The 21088-nt window shown below is 45.3% G+C and overlaps 1 protein-coding gene across 5 annotated transcripts in view; it reads right to left on the reverse strand.

The window, feature by feature from the left end:
• The window catches only part of tox2 (TOX high mobility group box family member 2), a 209774-nt gene that overhangs the window by 24353 nt on the left and 164333 nt on the right, over window positions 1-21088 (reverse strand). For all 5 annotated transcript variants that reach the window (XM_060836195.1, XM_060836191.1, XM_060836193.1 and 2 more), the window contains exon 3: window positions 13043-13288. In XM_060836195.1, coding sequence (XP_060692178.1) covers window positions 13043-13288 — 246 coding nt within the window. The remainder of the gene's footprint in view (window positions 1-13042; window positions 13289-21088) is intronic.

Here is a 21088-nt window from a genome sequence, read left to right on the forward strand (position 1 = left end):
GTGGAAACAGGCCCTTCAGCCCAACCAGTCCACACTGACCCTCCGAAGAGTAACCCCCCCAGACCCATTTCCCTCTGACTATTAACTAATGGGTAACAACCAAGATATCAGAGCTGCAATTACTTACAGTCTGCATCAATGACTTGGATGAAAGGCACAGCTCTATTTTATTCTCTCATGGGATATGGATTAGATTAGATTAGATTGCCCACGGTATGGAAACAGGCTCTTAGGCCCAACAAGTCCACACAGACCCTCCGAAGAATAACTCACCCAGACCCATTCCCCTATCCTATATTTACCCCTGACGAATACTCGTAACACTACGGGCAATTTAGCATGGCCAATTCACCTGACTTGCACATCTTTGGGTTGTGGGAGGAAACCAGACACCCGGAGGAAACCCACGCCGACATGAGGAAAATGAGCAAACTCCTAGCTGGGTCAGCAGTATTTATTCCCCATCTCCCATTGCCCTTGAGAAAGTGAGGGTGAGCTGCCTTCCTGAACTGCTGTGGGTTGACCCACAATGGCCTTAGGGAAGGAATTCCAGATTTTTGACCCAGTAACACTGAAGGAACAGTGATATATTTTCAAGTCAGGACGGTGAGTGGCTTGGATGGGAACTTGAAGGTGGTGATGTTCCCATGGATCTGCTGCCCTTGATCTTCTAGTTGGAGATGGGATAGGAAGTATTTAGATGAGCATTTGAAACACCACAGCATTCAAGATTACAGCAAAGTGTTGAAAATGGAACTGGAGCGTACAGGCGCTCAATGATCAGCACAAACATGACAGAGTCTCTTTCCATTCAGTAGCACTCTATGACACTTGCTGCTGGTGAGTGTGGAACCTGGGGTCACGGTCTCAATCATTTTTGACTGAGATGAGAAGGAATTTTGTTTTTGTAAATCTTTGGCATTCTCTCCCCAGAAAGCTGGATGCCTGGCTGTGGACTTTGATCAAGCCTGAGCCTGGTAACTGTGAGGAAACTGGCAGAATCAGTGGGTATGGGAAAAGGAGGTTGTCTGGGAGATCAGTCACAGTCTGACTGAGCCTAGATTAGAGTGGTGCTGGAAAAGCCCAGCAGGTCAGGCAGTATCCGAGGAGCAGGAAAATCGACGTTTTTATCAGGAATGAGGCTGGGAGCTTCCAGGGTGGAGAGATAAATGGGAGGGGGTGGGGCTGGGGGGGCAGGTGGCTGAGAGTGTGATAGGTGGATGGAGGTGGGGGTAAAGGTGATAGGCCAGAGAGGAGGGTGGAGCAGATAAGTGGGAAGGAAGATAGGCAGGTAGGACAGGTCATGAGAGCGGTGCTCAGCTGGAAGGTTGGAACTGAGGTAAGGTGGGGGAAGGGAAAATGAGGAAACTGGTGAAGTCCACACTGATGCCCTGGGGTTGAAGTGTTCCAAGGTGGAAGATGAGGCGTTCTTCCTCCAGGCGTCTGGTGGTGAGGGAGCGGCGGTGGAGGAGGCCCAGGACCTGCGTGTCCTCGGCAGAGTGGGAGGGGGAGTTGAAATGTTGAGCCACAGGGCGGTGTGGTTGATTGGTGCGGGTGTCCCGGAGATGTTCCCTAAAGCGCTCTGCTAGGAGGCGCCCAGTCTCCCCAATGTAGAGGAGACTGCATCGGGAGCAACAGATACAATAAATGATATTTGTGGATGTGCAGGTAAAACTTTGATGGATGTGGAAGGCTCCTTTGTGGCCTTGGATGGAGGTGAGGGAGGAGGTGTGGGCACAGTTTTTGCAATTCCTGAGGTGGCAGGGGAAGGTGCCAGGATGGGAAGGTGGGTTGGTGGGGGGGGCGTGGGCCTGACCAGGTAGTCACGGAGGGAACGGTCTTTGTGGAAAGCGGAAAAGGGTGGGGAGGGAAATATATCCCTGGTGGTGGGGTCACCCCTCCAACCTCAACAAGGACAAAATACACAGGTCCTCACCTTCCACCCTGTCAATCTCTGCATAAACCGTATCATCCGCCAACATTTCTGCCACCTACAAATGGACCACACCGCCAGGGATACATTTTGTCAGCTCAGCACCACCCCCATGACCTGTCCTACATGTCAATCTTCCTTCCCACCTATCCGCTCCACCCTCCTCTCTGACCTATCACCTTCACCCCCACCTCTATCCACCTATCACACTGTCAGCTACCTTCTCCCCAGCTCCACCCCCTCCCATTTATCTCTCCACCCTGGAGGTGCCCTGCCTCATTCCTGATGAAGGGCTTTAGCCCAAAATGTTGATATTCCTGCTCCTTGGATGCTGCCTGACCTGCTGTGCTTTTCCAGCACCACTCTGATCTTGACTCTAACCTCCAGCATCTGCAGTACCCACTTTCACACAGTCTGACTGTACTGAGCAGCAGCTTGAGGGGCTGAATGGCCAATTCCTTCTGTGTCTTTGTTTCACACGATCCACCCATTAAATCTCCCACCTTTTTGTTGAGATAATTCAACGCATGGAATACGTTGCCAGCGGTGGTGGTGGGAGCAGAGTCATTAGGGATATTTAAGCAACTGCTGGGCACAGGTTAAGTTATTATATTTTACATTAGGATTAAACCTCGGCACAACATCGTGGGCCAAAGGGCCTGTTCTGTGCTGTACCGTTCTATGTTCTAACGAGGTGAGTGAATGAGACTGGAGAATAATGTTCTCATGCAACACTCTCTAACCTGCTCAATCTTTACTGATAATGACCTCACTCTCTGATTCATTCCAATTGGAAAGTGTTTCAGTATTTCTTTACAGTCTTTAAAACAATCACCATGGTGCCTAATTACTGTCAAAAATATTGTCTAGGAGCTGGTGTTGGACTAGGGTGTACAAAGTTAAAAATCTCACAACACCAGGTTATAGTCCAACAGGTTTAATTGGAAGTACAAGCTCCGGAAGCTCGGGCTTCTAAGTAAACCTGTTAGACTCTAACCTGGTGTTGTGTGATCTTTAACACAGTTAAAAATGTTAACCTTGTTATAACATGTTGTCCATGGATGGGAGAAACCATTGGTACCTGGTTTTACTGGGCAATATCCCCAAATATCTCAGGAGGGGAACTCCCTCAAGCAGCTTCCCAAGTTTTTAATTCCAAACAAGGCAGGGCACAGCAAATCAGAATTGGGAATGAAGCAGCCTTGGAATATCAGGCATCACAGAGGTCACCCTTTTCAATGCTGATGCACCCAGAATCTGGCTAAACCAGAATCTGGCTTCTTACTGAGCAGAACCAATCACACACCTACACACAACTCCTCAGATACTGAACCAATCACACACCTACACACAGCTCCTCAGATAGTGAATTCGACGTTTCGAGCATAAGCCCTTCATCAGGAATAAGAGCCTGCCTCTTCGTAGGATATGTGGAACAGTCCATCTTCCGCAACTACACTGGCACCACCCCCCACCTTTTCCTCCGCTACATCGATGACTGTATCGGCGCTGCCTCGTGCTCCCACGAGGAGGTTGAACAGTTCATCAACTTTACTAACACCTTCCATCCCGACCTGAAATTCACCTGGACTGTCTCAGACTCCTCCCTCCCCTTCCTAGACCTTTCCATTTCTATCTCGGGCGACCGACTCAACACAGACATCTATTATAAACCGACTGACTCCCACAGCTACCTGGACTACACCTCCTCCCACCCTGCCCCCTGTAAAAACGCCATCCCATATTCCCAATTCCTTCGTCTCCGCCGCATCTGCTCCCAGGAGGACCAATTCCAACACCGCACAACCCAGATGGCCTCCTTCTTCAAGGACCGCAGATTCCCCCCAGACGTGATCGACGATGCCCTCCACCGCATCTCCTCCACTTCCCGCTCCTCCGCCCTTGAGCCCCGCTCCTCCAACCGCCACCAAGACAGAACCCCACTGGTTCTCACCTACCACCCCACCAACCTGCGCATACAACGTATTATCCGCCGCCATTTCCGCCACCTCCAAACGGACCCCACCACCAAGGATATATTTCCCTCCCCTCCCCTATCAGCGTTCCGCAAGGACCACTCCCTTCGTGACTCCCTTGTCAGATCCACACCCCCCACCAACCCAACCTCCACCCCCGGCACCTTCCCCTGCAACCGCAGGAAATGTAAAACTTGCGCCCACACCTCCACACTCACTTCCCTCCAAGGCCCCAAGGGATCCTTCCATATCCGCCACAAGTTCACCTGTACCTCCACACACATCATCTATTGCATCCGCTGCACCCGATGTGGCCTCCTCTATATTGGTGAGACAGGCCGCTTACTTGCGGAACGCTTCAGAGAACACCTCTGGGCCGCCCGAACCAACCAACCCAATCACCCCGTGGCTCAACACTTTAACTCCCCCTCCCACTCCACCGAGGACATGCAGGTCCTTGGACTCCTCCACCGGCAGAACACAACTACACGACGGCTGGAGGAGGAGCGCCTCATCTTCCGCCTGGGAACCCTCCAACCACAAGGTATGAATTCAGATTTCTCCAGCTTCCTCATTTCCCCTCCCCCCACCTTGTCTCAGTCGGTTCCCTCAACTCAGCACCGCCCTCCTAACCTGCAATCCTCTTCCTGACCTCTCCGCCCCCACCCCACTCCGGCCTATCACCCTCACCTTGACCTCCTTCCACCTATCCCACCTCCATCGCCCCTCCCCCTAGTCCCTCCTCCCTACCTTTTATCTCAGCCGGCTTGGCTCTCTCTCTCTTATTCCTGATGAAGGGCTTATGCTCGAAACGTCGAATTCTCTATTCCTGAGATGCTGCCTAACCTGCTGTGCTTTGACCAGCAACACATTTGCAGCTGTGATCTCCAGCATCTGCAGACCTCATTTTTTTCCTCAGATAGTGAACCAATCACATACCTACACACAACTCAGAAACTGAAGCAGTCCTTGTACAAATTGCTGGACAATATCTAGGTTTGGGCTGTCTAGTGGTAAGTAACATTCGTGCCACACAAATGCCAGGGAATAACCATCTCCAATAAGAGACAATCTAACCACCACTCCTTGACATTCAAAGGTGTTACCATCACTGAATTCCCCACTATCAACATATTGGGGATTACCAATGACCAGAAACTCAACTTGACCAGCCGTATATATAGTGTGGTTACATGAACAGGTCAGAGGTTAGGAATACTGTGGTGAGCAACTCACCTCCTGAGTCCCCAAAGTGTGTCCACCATCTACAGGACACAAGTCAGGAGTGTGATGGAATACTTCCCACTTGCCTGGTTGGGGGCGGCTCCAACAACACTCAAGAATTTTGAGACGATTTGTAGCTCAGGTTGAGGTTCTGGATGTAGGCTTGCTCTCTGAGCTGGAAGGTTCATTTCCAGGTTCATCAACCTACTAGGTAACATCTTCAGTGGGCCTCTGGGTGAAACACTGTTGATAATTCCTGATTTCTATTTGAATGTGTGGATTACTTTGGGTTGGTGATGTCATTTCCTGTGGTGATGTCATTTCCTGTTCTTTTTCTCAGGGGGGTGGTAGATGGGGGTCTAACTCAATGTGTTTGTTGGTAGAGTCCCGGTTGGAATGCCATGCTTCTAGGGATTCTCGTGCATGTCTCTGTTTGACTTGTCTGAGGATGGACGTATTGTCCAAATCGAAGTGATGTCGTTCCTCATCTGCATGTAAGGATACTAGTGAGAGAGGATCATGTCGTTTCGTAGCTAGTTGATGTTCATGTATCCTGGTGGCTAGGACAAACAGGCAGAAAACTTCCAAAGAAACCCAAACATATAAATAGAAAGCAAGAATTATCAGTAGTGCTTCACCTGGAGGCCCACTGAAGATGTTACCTAGTCGGATGACGAAATGTCTGGAAATGAACCTTCCAGCTCAGTGAGCAAACCTACATCCAGAACACTCAAGAGCTCGATACCATCCAAGACAAAGCAGCCACTTGATTGGCATCACATCCAATTCACAAGCATCCAATCCCTCCACCAATATATAATGGCCACAGTAACCTTCAAGTAGCATCAACTTGTACACATCAAGATACAAGACACACTCCAGCACCTGACCAAGGCTCCTTAAACAGTAAACCTGTAAGCTCGATCACAGAAGGACAAGGGAATGAGATACGTCAGAACACCACAACCTCACGTTTCCATCCAAGTCATTCCCCATCCTGACTGTGGGTTGTATCGCTATTCCCTCATTATTGCTGAATCATAATCCTGGAATGTTCTCCCGAACAGCATTGTGGTGTTCCTATACTACATGGACCGGGAGTTCAGACAGGCAGTTTGGTAGCTAACTATCAGCCATCATTAACCCATTCATTTTGAGCTGCAATCCCTCTAAAAGTCAGTGGGCATTTTCCAACAATTCAGCTCTGTCCTCTTGTGCAGTGTGAATGCTGCTTTCCTGTTAATTTGGTATTTCTTGCCTATCATCCTGATGAGTACAAAATGGAAAATATAGACAAAATGTACCTTTCTTTCAGTAATACTCAGGTTCTGCACAAACAAGTGACTATCTGAATTTTCACTTAATACACTGTAAAGCCCCATCAGGCTGTTCTCATGTTAGAGAGAGGGGGAGGGGATTGGTCTAACCTGGGGGTCAGCATGCCTCAGGTGAGGGGAGAGGTTGAGGGTGAGGTAACTCGGCCAGTGCAGGAATAGAACCCACACTCCGTATCAGAGACCAGCTGTCCCAAGTGACCAGCTGTGGCTAAGGGATTGGCCAATCAAAATAAACTGCAATTTGCCCCAAACTAGTTTTTTAAAACTAAAACAATGTCAACAATGGTTTTTATCAAATGATGAGGTTGCAGGGTTTTAAATATTTATTTTATGGGGAGGTGTAATATTGAGTGTCCACCATCAGAGGGCAATGTTGCTGCGGATTGTCTAAAGAAGTTCCTCATGAATCTTCTCAGAGTTTTCAGGATAGCCCAGTCAACGAGAAACCCTTCCCCCCAGTTCCAGTGAAAAAAGGAAGTGGGAAAATATATTAAATTAACACTGAACCTTAGTTAAATCTCACCAGGCGCACATTTATTGTTTCAGTACCATATTTTAAAATGTACAGGGGCACAAGGGGCGTTGACTTACAAGAGTGAACAGAGAGAGAACAGGGTTTCTTTAGCAAACATCAAGGTTGAGGTTTGGAGATGCCGGTGTTGGAGTGAGATGTACAAAGTTAAAAATCACACAACACCAGGTTATAGTCCAACAGGTTTAATTGGAAGCACTAGCTTTCGGAGCGATGCTCCTTCATCAGGTGATAGTGGAGGGCTCAATCTTTTTTTTCAATGCATAATTTCAGTTACATCACTCTGTAAATTTTTGCTATAAATTCTGTGTGTTAGGAGTGAGCCCTCCACTACCACCTGATGAAGGGGTGTCGCTCCGAAAGCTAGTGTGCTTCCAATTAAACCTGTTGGACTATAACCTGGTGTTGTGTGATTTTTAAGGTTGAGGAGTGATGTTATGGAGGTCTTTAATGCAATGAATCTGTTTGACAGGTAAATGAGGAGAGGATCTTTCCATTTATGGGAGTGACGCTAATAAATCAAACAGGGAATTCAGGATAAACCCCCTCCCCACCCATTCCCCACCACGGTGGGGTAATGAGTAACAAGTTTCCCCAGGGAATGGGTGAGGTGAATACTATGGATACATGTTAGGGAAAAGCTGGATAAATACATGAGGTAGGGAGAGACAGAAGGGATAGGGTGAGGTGAGGAGTGGGTGAGAGAAAGTACAGGGGAATGGAGCATTGGAGCAGAACGTGTTGTTTCTCTATAAAACAGCATAACCTGAATTGTTGAACCCCAATCCACTCAACCCCGCCCCACAGCCTGAATCAGTTAAGATTATATTCACTGGAGTTCAGAAGATTGGAGGGGGTGGGGGAAACCTAGAACATTCTAATAGGATTAGACAGGATAAACACAGAAAGGATTGATGAATTGATTTATTCCCACTTGAACCAACGTACAGTGAGAAGCTTGGTTTGTGATAGATCATGGGAAGCAAGGATATACAGATCCGAGAGATTTAGATATATAGGGCACATTGCACAAACTGCAGAGGAGAGATGGACATTTGCAAGATAAGCATTATCGGAGGCTAGAGAGTCCATTCAATAATCTAATAGCGACAGGGAAGGAGCTGTTCCTGAACCTGCTGGTGTGTCCATTCAGGTTCCTGATGACCAGAACCAGGGGTCAGAGTTTACAGAAATGAGGTAGGCTGTTTAGGACTGAGTTAAGGAGATATGTCTTCACCCAGTGCGTGGGAAGCCTGTGGAATTCTCTGCCACAGAAATGGTTTGAGGCCCAAGTCACCGAATATATTCAAGAAGGTAACAGTTCTTTGGCCTAAAGCAATCAAAGGGTATGGGGGAGAAAGCAGGAACAGGGGCCTGGGTTGGATGATCAGCCACGATCATATCGAATGGGGGAGCAGCCTCAAAGGGCCTACTCCTGCTTGGATTTTCTACGTTTTTATCTAGCGTCAAATCATTGAGCTTTGTCCAGGATTGCTGTGGATGGGAAATGGCCTGTTTCCTCATTCTGCATTAAGACGCTGAGTGAAGTGGTGGGGAGTAGGATAGAGCTAAACTGGACTTGGGCCATGTGAGAGGTCATTAACCCTGCTGGAGATACATTATACATTCAGGTATATAGTATCTCTTACCACAGATTTCTTTCTGAAACTCTGCTGTGTGTTCCCTGGAGATTTTTCTAACAGTATTACATGGCTACAGTAGTTTAATTAATCATCTGCTGGGATAACAACAGTCTCCAATAATTAAAACTGATATCTCATGAATATGGAAATATAAAATGAAGGCTAATTGCAAATGCTCCTTAAAAAAATGTAACACGCGGCGACTTCCTTAGTCTGGATTCTTGAGAAGGTGGGAATGCTGTTGAAGTGGAGAGCTGGGGAACTGCCGTCTCACCTTGGAGAATGTGCTGGCTGCAAGCGAGACTCAAACTGAGACGGCTGCAGCTTTGAAAGGGATATTGGATCAATATCTGATCTATGCAGAAATGCAAAAACACAGAGGGGGGGAGGCAGTGGTGGAGTGGTTATGTCACTGCGCTAGTGATCCAAAGCCCCAGGACAATGCCCTGGTAACATGGGGGTTTGATGGTTAAAACTTGAATTCAATTTAAATATGGAGAGCTGATCTAATTGTCTGCAAAATGTGAATCAAAGCTTAAGGGGAGAATGTGGTAAGGGAACATGAGGAATGCCAGATCAGCTTTGATCATATGGAATGGCATAGCAGACTCAAGGGACTGAATGGCCTACTCCTGTTTTGATGTCTAATGATGACTGTGAATCCATTGCTGATTGTCATCAAAACCCATCTGGGTCACTAACGTCCTTCAGGGAAGGAAACTGCAATCCTTACCTGGTCTGGCCTACATGTGACTCCAGACCCACAGCAAAGTGGTTGGCACTTAACTGCCCTCTGGGTAATTAGGGATGGGAAATAAATGCTGGGCCTAGCCAGTGACACCCTCATTCTGTGTATTAATTGAAAAGAAAACAGATTGTAGGACAGCTTACTCCTTTGGAATGCTCTTGTAAGGAGATAGTATTGACGCCATGGGATGAAGGGCCATCTTGAGTGCTTTGGACCTCTGTAGTTTTGTTCTGGATGACTTTAGACCATTTCAGCATTGTCCATGTCTAAACAAAGTCAGTGATTTTCAGCAGGTTAGCCAATCAGTGCAGCATCACGAATGGTGCCCAATCCTTCGCTTTGCCAGTGGGGAATGTAAGCACCACAGTGTGCTTCCTGAGACTTGGAAGGGAGAGACACGGAGACTGTGCAGCAGACTGAATATTCAAATAATCCAGTGATTTATCTTTGCACCAGTCCCACTCAGTCACTGAGACCAGCCACACCCACCCCTATAGTAAATCCTGAAGCTGTCCTATCTCCGTTTGCTGTATGAACACTCAGGCCTGCCTTTGGAATATCTGGACTCCATGCTTTTCTGATAGGCCTGCCCTTCCTGTCTCTGTAAAAATCCAATGCTCTCCTGACCATTATTTTCACCAGATCCTTTCTGTCCATCACCCCGTGTTTACTCCTTGCTGACCAACATTGGCTGCCAATGCACCAGTGCTTCCAATCTGAAATTCCCACTCTCATGTTCAAACAGCTCCCTGCTCTTGTACCTGTGTCCGACTCTGCAGTTGTCTGAAATTCTGACATTTCTCTATCTGCAGTCTTACATACATCATTAAGTCAATGTTCCCAGCTGGCTGGGACCCCTGGAATTCTGGAATTCCCTGAAAAAGCCTCTTAGTCTCTCTACCTTGCTCAACCTCTCCAAAATATTTCTTAACGTTGGACTGACACCTGGAATGGGCTGGTTGTCTGCAGAAGATGGACATGACTTGGTTTATATCGATTGGGGTTTAGAGGAGTTGGAGGTGACTTGATTGAAATATAGAAGGTCCTGAGGGATCTCACAGCAAATCTAGAACTTAGGGTCACTGTTTAAAAACAAAGGGTAATTCATTTATGACAGAGATGGGGAGGATCGTTTCTCTCAGATGGTTGTGGATCTTTGGAACTCTCCATGAAAACACGGGAAGCAAATTCCTGGAAGATTTTTAAGGCAGAGTTGACTAATTTACGATTAAACAAGAGGGTTGAAGGGAGTGGGGCCAGCCAGGGACGTGAATTTGAGTTTACAATCAGACCACCCACAATCCTGCAGAATGGAAGCAATGGCATAATGATACCATCACTGATCTGGATAATATCCAGGATTCACATCCCACCATGTCAGATTGTGAATTCAATTTTTATAACAAGTCTAGAGTTAAGTGTCTAATGGTGACCATGAAGGAATCATTATTAAAGAAGCTATCGCTGATTGTCGTAAAAACCCAACTGTTCACTAACATCCTTGAGGGAAGGAAACCTGCCGTCCTCACCAATTCTGGTCTACATGTGACTCCAGGCCCATAGCAATGTGGTTGACTGTTAACTGCCCTCTGGGTAATTAGGGATGGGCAGTAAATACTGACCTGGCCAGAAGTGCCTCCATCTCGTGTATGGATAAAATAATGAATTGCCAACTCCTGCTCCCAACTTGTACAATTTTATCTGCCCTTTTGAACAAGTTTTTAATCACCCTTCCTAATGTCTCCTCCCAGCCTTTTGTCAAATTTTGTTTGTGAATATTTCTATTGGATTATTTTCCAACATTAAAGATGCTCTATAAAAGAGAATAACGTATTGTATTATTTGTAGTAGAGTGTGTGCGTGTGTATGTGTGCATGTGTGTGTGTGAGTGCACAGGAGAGACATCCATTTTCCTAATCAGAATGATCACTGTCCTCTGTTGTTGCCCATGGTAACAAGAAAAAAATATTAATGTTGGCTTTTATAAGCAGACCCTTACTAACAAAGCAATAAAATGGAGAATATTAGCACTTAACCTAAATTTTCAGGACTCAGAGACTGCACACAGTCCTCTCTCTGTATTGGTTAATGATTTATTGGAGTGATGCTTCATTTACAATAAAGAGGAGCTGGAAATGAGAAAAGGTACATTACCCTGAGGACTGGGCTCCAATAAATGGATTCAAGGCAGAAAAAGGCTGTTACAGTGATGGAATATGTGTAGAAATCAGTTCATCCAGCTCCCCTTCCATTCTGTTGTCTTAGCTGTTGCTGGTCTTCAAAAGGATACTTTATTTTACATATAATTTGCATGAAACTTAAAACTGGGCCGTGTCCCTGTGTCGATGAAACGGGGAAGGGGGGGTTGGGGAATGGGGAAAGGAGTGAATCACAGACTTGAGGGGAGCTCCCGAGCTTGATTCATCAAAGCAGAAACCGACTCACCTTAAAATGTCTTTTCATTCAGCATTTCAACTGAGGAATTATGACAGATATATGTTATCTGACCTGAATTGTTTTCAGAAGCGGGTTTGAATTAAATAGTCAACACCCTATCAAGGGTCGACAGAATGTAACAAGATCATATTTGCGGGGACATAGGAAGTGGGAAATGAGAGCAGGGCCAAATTACCCAACCCCTCAAAGCCTATTTCATATTCAATTTAATCATCGCTGAACTCTGAACTCAACTTTGCAGGATTGTGCACGTACTGTCTGTATGGCACTGTCTCCAGGTAGGACTGTGCATATATCCATAGCACAGTATAGCACAGCATAGGCCCTTCAGCCCACAATGTTGTGCTGAGCATTTATCTTAATTTAAGGTCAACCTAACCTACACACCCTGCAATTTACTGCTGTCTTTTTGTACTTGTCCAGCAGCTGCCTAAATGTCCCTAATGTATCTCACTCTACTACCACCGCTGGCAGTGCATTCCATACCCACCAACTTCTGTATAAAAAAAACACCTCTGACATCTCCCCAAACCTCCCTGCAATCGCCTTAAAATTCTGATCCCTTGTGACAGCCATTCTTGCCTTGGGGAAACGTCTCTGACTATCCACCCTATCTCTGCCTCTCAATAACTTGTACCTCCCTATCAAGTCGCCTCTCACTCTTCTTCACTCCAATGAGAAAAGCCCTAGCTCCCTCAACCTTTCTTCATAAGACATGCCCCTCCAGTCCAGGCAGCATCCTGGTAAATATCCTTTGCACTCTCTCTAAAGCTTCCACATCCTTCCTATAATGAGGCGTTCAGAACTGGACACAATATTCCAAATATGGTCTAACCAGAGTTTTATAGAGCTGCAGCAAAACCTCGCAGCTCTTAAACTTAATCCTCCTGTTAATGAAAGCCAAAACACCATACGCCTTCTTAATAACCCTATCAACCTGGGTGGCAACTTTGAGGGATCTATAGACATGGATCCCAAGATCCCTCTGTTCCTCCACATTGCCAAGAATCCCATCTTTAATCCTGTATTCAGCACTAAAATTTGATTTTCCAAAATGAATCACTTGGCATTTATCCAGGTTGAGCTCCGTGATTGAAATCAATGTTTGAAATATTTCACACAAGCTTCCAAGAGAGATCCCACCAGCCCATCCCTCCTGCCCGCCATGTCCTATGAAAGGATTGACACTGACCATAGGTAGTTGGTTTGACAGCGGATGGCCATCCTGGCCCAGCATGTTGGATACCATGACTGCTGGGAGGTCGATGCCCTGGTAAGGGTACTGAGGAAGCAGTCCATTGGGAGGTACTGAATGACACAGTGAGTGGTAACCCACATGAGGATCCATCAGGTGAAGAAAGGATGGGTCTCCCAGGTTTGGAGGAGTGATTGGTGGAATCTCGTAGTCTTCATCACCAAGTCCCTGGCCAGCAAAGGACTACAAGAAGGAAAAAGAAAAAAAGTGACGATTTATAATAGAGCATATATCTGGAAATATCTTCAGTAAGACAAAATTGTTTCAAATACAGGATTCCATAATTGAATTAAATTTAAAATTGTTCAATGTTTAAAAATATCTAAAGGAATAGAACTTTAATTTTTTTTAAAAATCCATTAATGAGATGAAGATGTCGCTGGCTGGCTTATCCTTAACTGCTGCTTGACTTGAGTGACTTGCCCGGCCATTTCAGAGGGCACTTAACAGGCAACCACATTACTGTGGGTCTGGAGTCATGTATAGGCCAGATCAGGTAAGGAGGGCAAAGTATTCGAATCTCTATCTCTGAAGCAGAAAGACTAAGTTCAAGTCTCACCCATGCAAGAGATGTGCCATAACCTGTTGATTATTTGAAATTTCATACGAAGAAAAAGAATGTTTTTTTTCTTTGAAATTTTCATTGAGTAAAAAATGTAAAAACTGAAAGAACTGCAGATGCTGTACATCAGAGACAAGAATAGAAATTGCTGGAAAAGCTCAGCAGGTCTGGCAGCATCTGTGGAGAGAAATCAGAGTTAATATTTCAGGTCGAGTGACCCTTCCCCAGAATGTCCCAAGGAAGGGCCACTCAGCCCAAAACATTAACTCTGTTTTCTCTCCACAGATGCTGCCAGACCTGCTGAGCTTTTCCAGCAATTTTTATTTTGAATAAAACATGTACCAGTGCAAGATTTCTTATTCCATAACATTGCACACAGGAAAACAGAAATAAGCATACATATCAGGTGAAACGGATTCCAAGTGTTGGATAATCATTGGACCCGATACACATTCTTAATCAGGTGCCATTTTTACCACTTTGTTTCCCATTAGAAATGTCTAGAAACAGCCTCTGTAAATGCACCAGTACCTCGATCAGAGGAAGGTTGCAATCAAAGGGTGACAAATATATTCAGGTAATTCCCATTATAAATCTATACTTAAGAATTTAAAATGAATCACAACAGAAGCATATAAAATAAGATAGTTAATGCAGGAAAATTAGGAGGAGAAGTCATGCTCCAGCCATTCAACGTTACATTACACAGTTCTGGGCACTGCAACATTGCAAGTACAGACTGGTCTTGAGCAGAGTGCAGTGTAAGTTGGCCAGAATGATTCCTGAGTGCAGTGTTAAATCACAAAGAGAACACACAAACTAGGGGTGTATTTCCTGGAATTTTAGAAAGTTAAAGAGTGATTGGGTTGAAGATTTTTAAGATCTTAAGGCCAGTTGATATTGTAAATCAGGAGAGGTTGCTTAGGAAGCCACAGATGGGAGACTGTCCAAATATTGGAAACTGTCTTTCAGGAGTGAAATTAAAAACATTTGTGCACACAGAGGGGGTAGTTTAAATAATCCACAAATATCAATTGATATTAGATGAATAGAGTTTTGTTAGTCAAAGATATTAAGGGACATTAAACACGGGTGTGGAAATGGGAGTTGGCACACAGATCAGTTATTACCTAAATAGCTTCCACTATTCCAACATTCCTAATCTTATCGCAAATCAGCCTTATTCATGGCAATACATTGAGAATATTTTATACCATCCCTTGTGGGCCCACCAAGTTGTTTTTTATATTATAAAACATTGAGGGAATAACTTGCTGAGAAAACTGTGGTACAAACTGGTGAAATGATGTGTGTGGCTGTACAGGAATTAAAACCACTTCCGAACTGTGAGGCTGTGTAACTGCCCGAGGTCGTGGTCTGAGGTTATTTCTTAAATTGATATTTCCTCAGAAACCCCACAATGATTCACATTCGATCTGCAGATTCCAGATTATAATCAGCAATCTAATCCTTCTCAAATCATTCCTTTCCGATTTCCGTGCCTGACTTCAATGGTGTGTTATTATTGTGAAATGGACAGGCAAATGAATTGTGTCGAATCTCTGCTTGTGGAAGGGCACTTGGGATTCACATCTTTTGTGTTTGACAGATTGAGGGGCACTACATGAGAATGAAAATCTTTCACTCCTTATGTAGGTGTGTCCACATGTTCTAACAGACAATTCTTGGTCAATTAGGAGAGAAATGACAAGTTAGCACTTACAGAGAAGGGAGTGAAAAAGTGCCCGACTACAGGCAACGCCAATGAGACAGATGGACACATGGGAAAGAGGAATGAAACACCTGGGCATTGCTTCAGCTTTGTTTTAGACTGAGACTTTTCCTCAGAAGGACACATGCTGTAACTGAGCACCATTTTCAGCAGCAGCATGAGGGAGGGTGCTCTAATGTCAAAGACTATTGACCTGACGAGACAACATATCATCCAAATGGTGTTGCTCAAGTGTGAATCTATCAGTGAGGGCCTCGTGTTCCTGATCACAGACAACCCACATCTATACAATGCCTGATTTTCTGGTGTTGCTCACTGACCGCTGCTCTGGAGCAGGGAATTCTAGTCGATTCCCATCCTTTGACCCCAGGAGACATCTGGAATTCCTGACAACAGGAATCAAGGAATAAGCCTAACTCCTCCTTTTGCCTGAGACCCAGGGCAGAGTTTTCCTATTTTGCAGTTAGAGAGTTTTTGTCGAATCAGCTTCACGAAAGGTCCACCTAGCTCAGAGCGACTCCCTCTCATTATCTGCCACTCATCACCTCCATGATAATCAGCCAGGCCCCTTGGTACCATTTGGGGAGGGGAGAGGTGGTATACTCACCTTCCCTGGTACCCTCCAGTGTTCACACCTCTGGCACCATCTCGATAGCCCAGCTGGGGAACACAGCAAACGTTGCGATGCAGGAACAATCCCGCCCTCTGTTCCAACCAAGGAGATGTCCCAGGGAAAGGGAAGCTCAGAGCCTGCTCCATGGTCAGGGACCTGGAGGTTGGGATGGACAGCTGCTGGAGAAGAGGCCAGGAGCACCACAGGAGGCCAGAGCCTCTGACCCAGGCAGTTTGGATCCAGACTCCAACCCGGCTCGGTCCCTGCTGAGACCCAGGACAATCAGGACAAGTAGCAGGCCAGGAGCAAGGTCACTGACCTTCCACACTCAGGAAGGGGAATGGTCACCACCATCTCTCTCTCTCTCTCTGTCTTCCTCTGTCTGTCTGTCTGTCTGTCTGTCTCTCTCTGCTTGCTCCCACTCCTTCACTGGGACATCACTCACTGATACTCCCTCCTCACACCTCTACCTGATCCTCCCTCACTCCCACTTTCACTATGGTATGTTCACTCAATGGCTCTCACTCACTATGTCACAACGAAGGGGAGATTGTGTTGTCATGGTAATGTTTCTGGATTGAGTAATCCAGCAGCACAGGTACTGACAATATGGTTCACATCCCAACAGGCAGGTTGGTAAAATTTGAACTCAGTAATGAGCTGGCTTAACGGTAGTCATGTAACTACAGTCAACTCTCATCAAACCTTTCTATCGCCTTTTCAGAGAGATTCATGTCCTTTAGAGAAGGAGCCCTTGCCCTTGCATGGTCAGCTGTCCCCACTGTCACAAGGTGCCCATGTTAAATACGTAATACCAGCTGCAGAGGCCCAGTGATTACCCAATAAGATTTTAGATTTAGACTTTATTGTTGCCTGTACTCAAGTACAAGAGTGTAGTGAAAAGTTCACATTGTCGCCACACATGGCGTCATCTTAGGTACAAGTACCTTGGTACAAAAACTTAAGAACAAGGTAGAAAGAAATAAGGAACAACGTTAAAGGTTAAACATTGCATTTAACAAGGACCACAGTGGGTCAAGAAGATAGCATGAGTCAGCTTCAGACAGTCAGGAAGGAGAGATCCCACCCAGAGTGAGAATACAGTTGGGGAATTTGGAGGCAGCGTGGGAATTCAGCGCAGAGTGGAATGAGGAGCTTTAACGTTCTTTTGCTTCATAGTTTGTAAGGTTTTTGTTTAAACAGGATAAACTGAAGCCGAGGAGCAGGGGCCCAGCACTGACATCACAGGTAAGCTGTAAATTCATTGGTTAGTGTTAGCAACTAACTTGACTATCTATGATAGGTCACTTTCAGATTGAAAGTAAATAGGGGAAATATTTACAGAACAGTAGTACAAATTTATTTTAAAATCAAATTAGGAACTAAGTAATTAAAACAGGGAGGCCAGATCAGGCCACGTGTCGTACCTTGCATGATGTGAGAGATGGTGAACCCCGTTGGGGTTCAGAGTGACCCCATCTGGAATAAGTAAAGCCAAAGTACAAAGGGATCTGGGAGTGCTAGTTGAGGATTCTCTAAAGGTAAACATGCAGGTTGAGTCCGTGATTAAGAAAGCAAATGCAATGTTGTCACTTATCTCAAGAGGGTTGGAATATAAAAGCACCGTTATGCTACTGAGACTTTATAAAGCTCTGGTTAGGCTCCATTTGGAGTACTATGTCCAGTTTTGGACCCCACACCTCAGGAAGATCATACTGGCACTGGAACGTGTCCAGTGGAGATTCACACGGATGATCCCTGGAATGGTAGGTCTAACATATGAGGAACGGCTGAGGATCCTGGGATTGTATTCATTGGAGTTTAGAAGATTAAGGGGAGACTTAATAGAGACGTACAAGATAATACATGGCTTGGAAATTGTTTCCATTAGGCGAGGAGACTAGGACCAGTGGACACAGCCTTAGAATTAGAGGGGGTCAATTCAGAACAGAAATGCGGAGACATTTCTTCAGCCAGAGAGTGGTGGGCCTGTGGAATTCATTGCCGCGGAGTGCAGTGGAGGCGGGGACACTAAATGTCTTCAAGGCAGAGATCAATAGATTCTTGTTGTCTCGAGGAATTAAGGGCTACAGGGAGAATGTAGGTAAGTGGAGTTGAAATGCCCATCAGCCATGATTGAATGGCAGAGTGGACTCAATGGGCCGAATGGCCTTACTTCCACTCCTATGTCTTATGGTCTTATGGTCTTATGGTCTTAAGTGTTGAGTGCCTGAGGAACTCTGGCTCCAAGTGCATGAGCTGCAGTCTAAGCATCGAACTCTGCCACACATCAGGGAGGGGGAAGAGTTACTTGGACGCTGTGTTTCAGGAGGCAGTTACATCCCTTACATTAACTACCTCAAATCCAGTCAGTGATCAGGGACAGGAGGCTGCGACTACCAGCCAAGCAGGTAGAGGGATCCGGGAGGGAATGCTGAAGGAGCCTCAGCTCTTGAGCTTGTCTGAGCTTGAGGTTTGAGATTCTTGCCCCGTGTGGGTGACAGTAGGGACTGTCGGGAGGATGAACAAACTGACCGTAGCAACATCATACAGGGAGTCATTCAAGAGATGGGAGAAAAGAGAAATGATTTTGTGATCAGGGAGAGTATAGTCAGGGGAATAGGCACTGTTCTCTGTGGCCAGGATCGAGACTCCCAGATGTTGTGCTGCCTTCTTAGTGCCCGGGTTCAGGATATCTGATCTGGGCAGCAGAGGATCTTGGAGTGGGAGGGGGAAGATCCTGTTGTGGACCATGTAGGTACCAATGATATTGGCAGGAAGAGGAAAAAGATTCTGCTGAGGGAATATGAGCAGCTCAGACTAAATTAAAAGGCCGAAAGGTAATTGTTGCTGGGTTACTACCTGCACCACAAACAAATTGGCAAATTTTAGGGGACTTAAGCAGTAGAGGTGGAGAAGTTGTTTCCCCTTTTGGGAGAGTCTTGGATCAGAGGGTATAAACTCAGTGTGAGGGGTGACCCATTTAAGACACAGATGAAGAAGAATTTCCTCTCTCAGAGCGGGGTGAATCTGTCGAATTCTTTCCCACAGTGAGCTGTCGAAGCTGAGTCATTCAGCATATTCAAAGCTGAGATATAGATGTTCAGTCAGGAAGGGTTATGGAGAAAAGGCAGGAAACTGGAGTTGAGGATTATTTCGTGTTGATTTACACTGTCTCTTTGTTTTGGATTTCCTTTCCTAGATCGCCTGTAATCCACCTCTCAATCTTCTCTAGTCCGATGAGTACAGGCCCAAACTACTCAAGCCCACCTCCCCAGACATGTCCTCCAGCCCTGGGGTAAGCTGTGTGCACCTTCTCTGGATTAGTGTTCTCTCGATTGATATTCATGTCTCACATTAGTGAGGAAGAAGGAGGGGTCATTCCCCATCAGGATAGCCCAAATATGGAGCAGAGTTATATTTAAGTATTTTTTAAATTCACTTTTGGGATGTGGGTGTCGCTGGCTGGTCCAGCATTTATTGCCTGTCCCTAGTTGCCCCTTGAGAAGGTGGGGGTGAGCTGCCTTCTTGAACCGCTGCTGTCCATGTGCTGTGGATTGACCCACAATGCCCTTGGGGAGGGAATTCCAGGAGTTTGACCCAATAACAGTGAAGGAACGATGATATATTTCCAAGTCAGGATGGTGAGTGGCTTGGAGGGGAACTTGCAGGGGTTTCTGTTCCCATGTATCTGCTGCACTTGTCCTTCTAGGTGGAAGTGGTCGTGGGTTTGGAAGGTGCTGTCTTAGGATCTTTGGTGAATTTCTGCAGTGCATCTTGTAGATGGTACACACCAGTGTGGAGGGAGTGGATACTTGTGGATGTGATGCCGATCAAGTGGGCTGCTTTGTTCTGGATGGTGTCGAGCATCTTGAGTGTTGTTGGAGCTGCCCCCATCCAGGCAAAAGGGAATATTCCATCACATTTCTGATTTGTTGTGGTTTTATTTTCATTGAAAGCGTACAGGGCAGGAATAAAATGAGTCACTGCTAGCATTGTACTCACACGTTGGATTGAGGGACGCGAGTTCCAAAAATGGCAGAATTCTAAAGTTATTTTTATTGGTATGTGCCAAATGTTCCCTGCATGAGCAGAGCTTTAAACTGCTGACAACAAAAAGAGAAAAGCCTTGGTTTGTAATTCCAAGTTAATTCTTGAATCCTATTAAAGTACGTATTAAAGTGTCCAAATTTAAAATTTAAAATTTAAATTAAGAATGTTAAGAATCTAGCAAAGGTAAATTATTCATCAGCATCAACACGTTAGCTTTTAAAGAAGTTAAAACACATTAAAAATTCTGGAAAACTAAAAACAATGGCGCAAAAAATTCAGCATTTAGCTAATCTGAACCTTCCCGATCAAGTGAAAATGCATTAAGATTGTGGAGAAGTCAAAAACTTCCAAGAATTATCATGAATCCAATTAATTCAGAGACACAGGGGTTAGCTTTTAAAAAGGTGTTCTAAAAATGTTAGAACGTAAAACTATAGTGAACAATTATTATAATTACAGCAAATTCTGTCTGGAACAGCTGAAATTGAAGTGAATCTGTTCAGAATTCAGCTCCAGGCATTCTGAACAGGTTCTGCTCCTCACGAGACTTCACATCTGAGTAAATTATTTTGGAGCTGGTCAATCAAGGATTACATATTTTAAAAAGTATATAATTTGCCATGAAGCTGTCGAGTTTAATATTTAGTGTACAGTACTGTCTCAGTATATCAAACTACCAAAATTATCTTTATTGATTTAAAATCAGGTTACTTGCAGGTCAAGTACGGAATGTGAGTTTAAAAGCTTATTTTTTTGTGGTAAACCTATTTCCAGTTTCACTAATAAAGCTAAAGCAAGTTACTAATCTTAAATACATTAAGGAAATCAGTTTAGTGCAAATAACAAAACAGCAGTTGTGAGGTCATGTTGCGGCTGTACAGGACATTGGTTAGGCCATTGTTGGAATATTGCGTGCAATTCTGGTCTCCTTCCTATCGGGAAAATGTTGTGAAACTTGAAAGGGTTCAGAAAAGATTTACAAGGATGTTGCCAGGGTTGGAGGGTTTGAGCTATAGGGTTGGG

Source organism: Hemiscyllium ocellatum, chromosome 15 (assembly GCF_020745735.1).
Source record: "Hemiscyllium ocellatum isolate sHemOce1 chromosome 15, sHemOce1.pat.X.cur, whole genome shotgun sequence".
NCBI classification, from domain to species: domain Eukaryota; kingdom Metazoa; phylum Chordata; class Chondrichthyes; order Orectolobiformes; family Hemiscylliidae; genus Hemiscyllium; species Hemiscyllium ocellatum.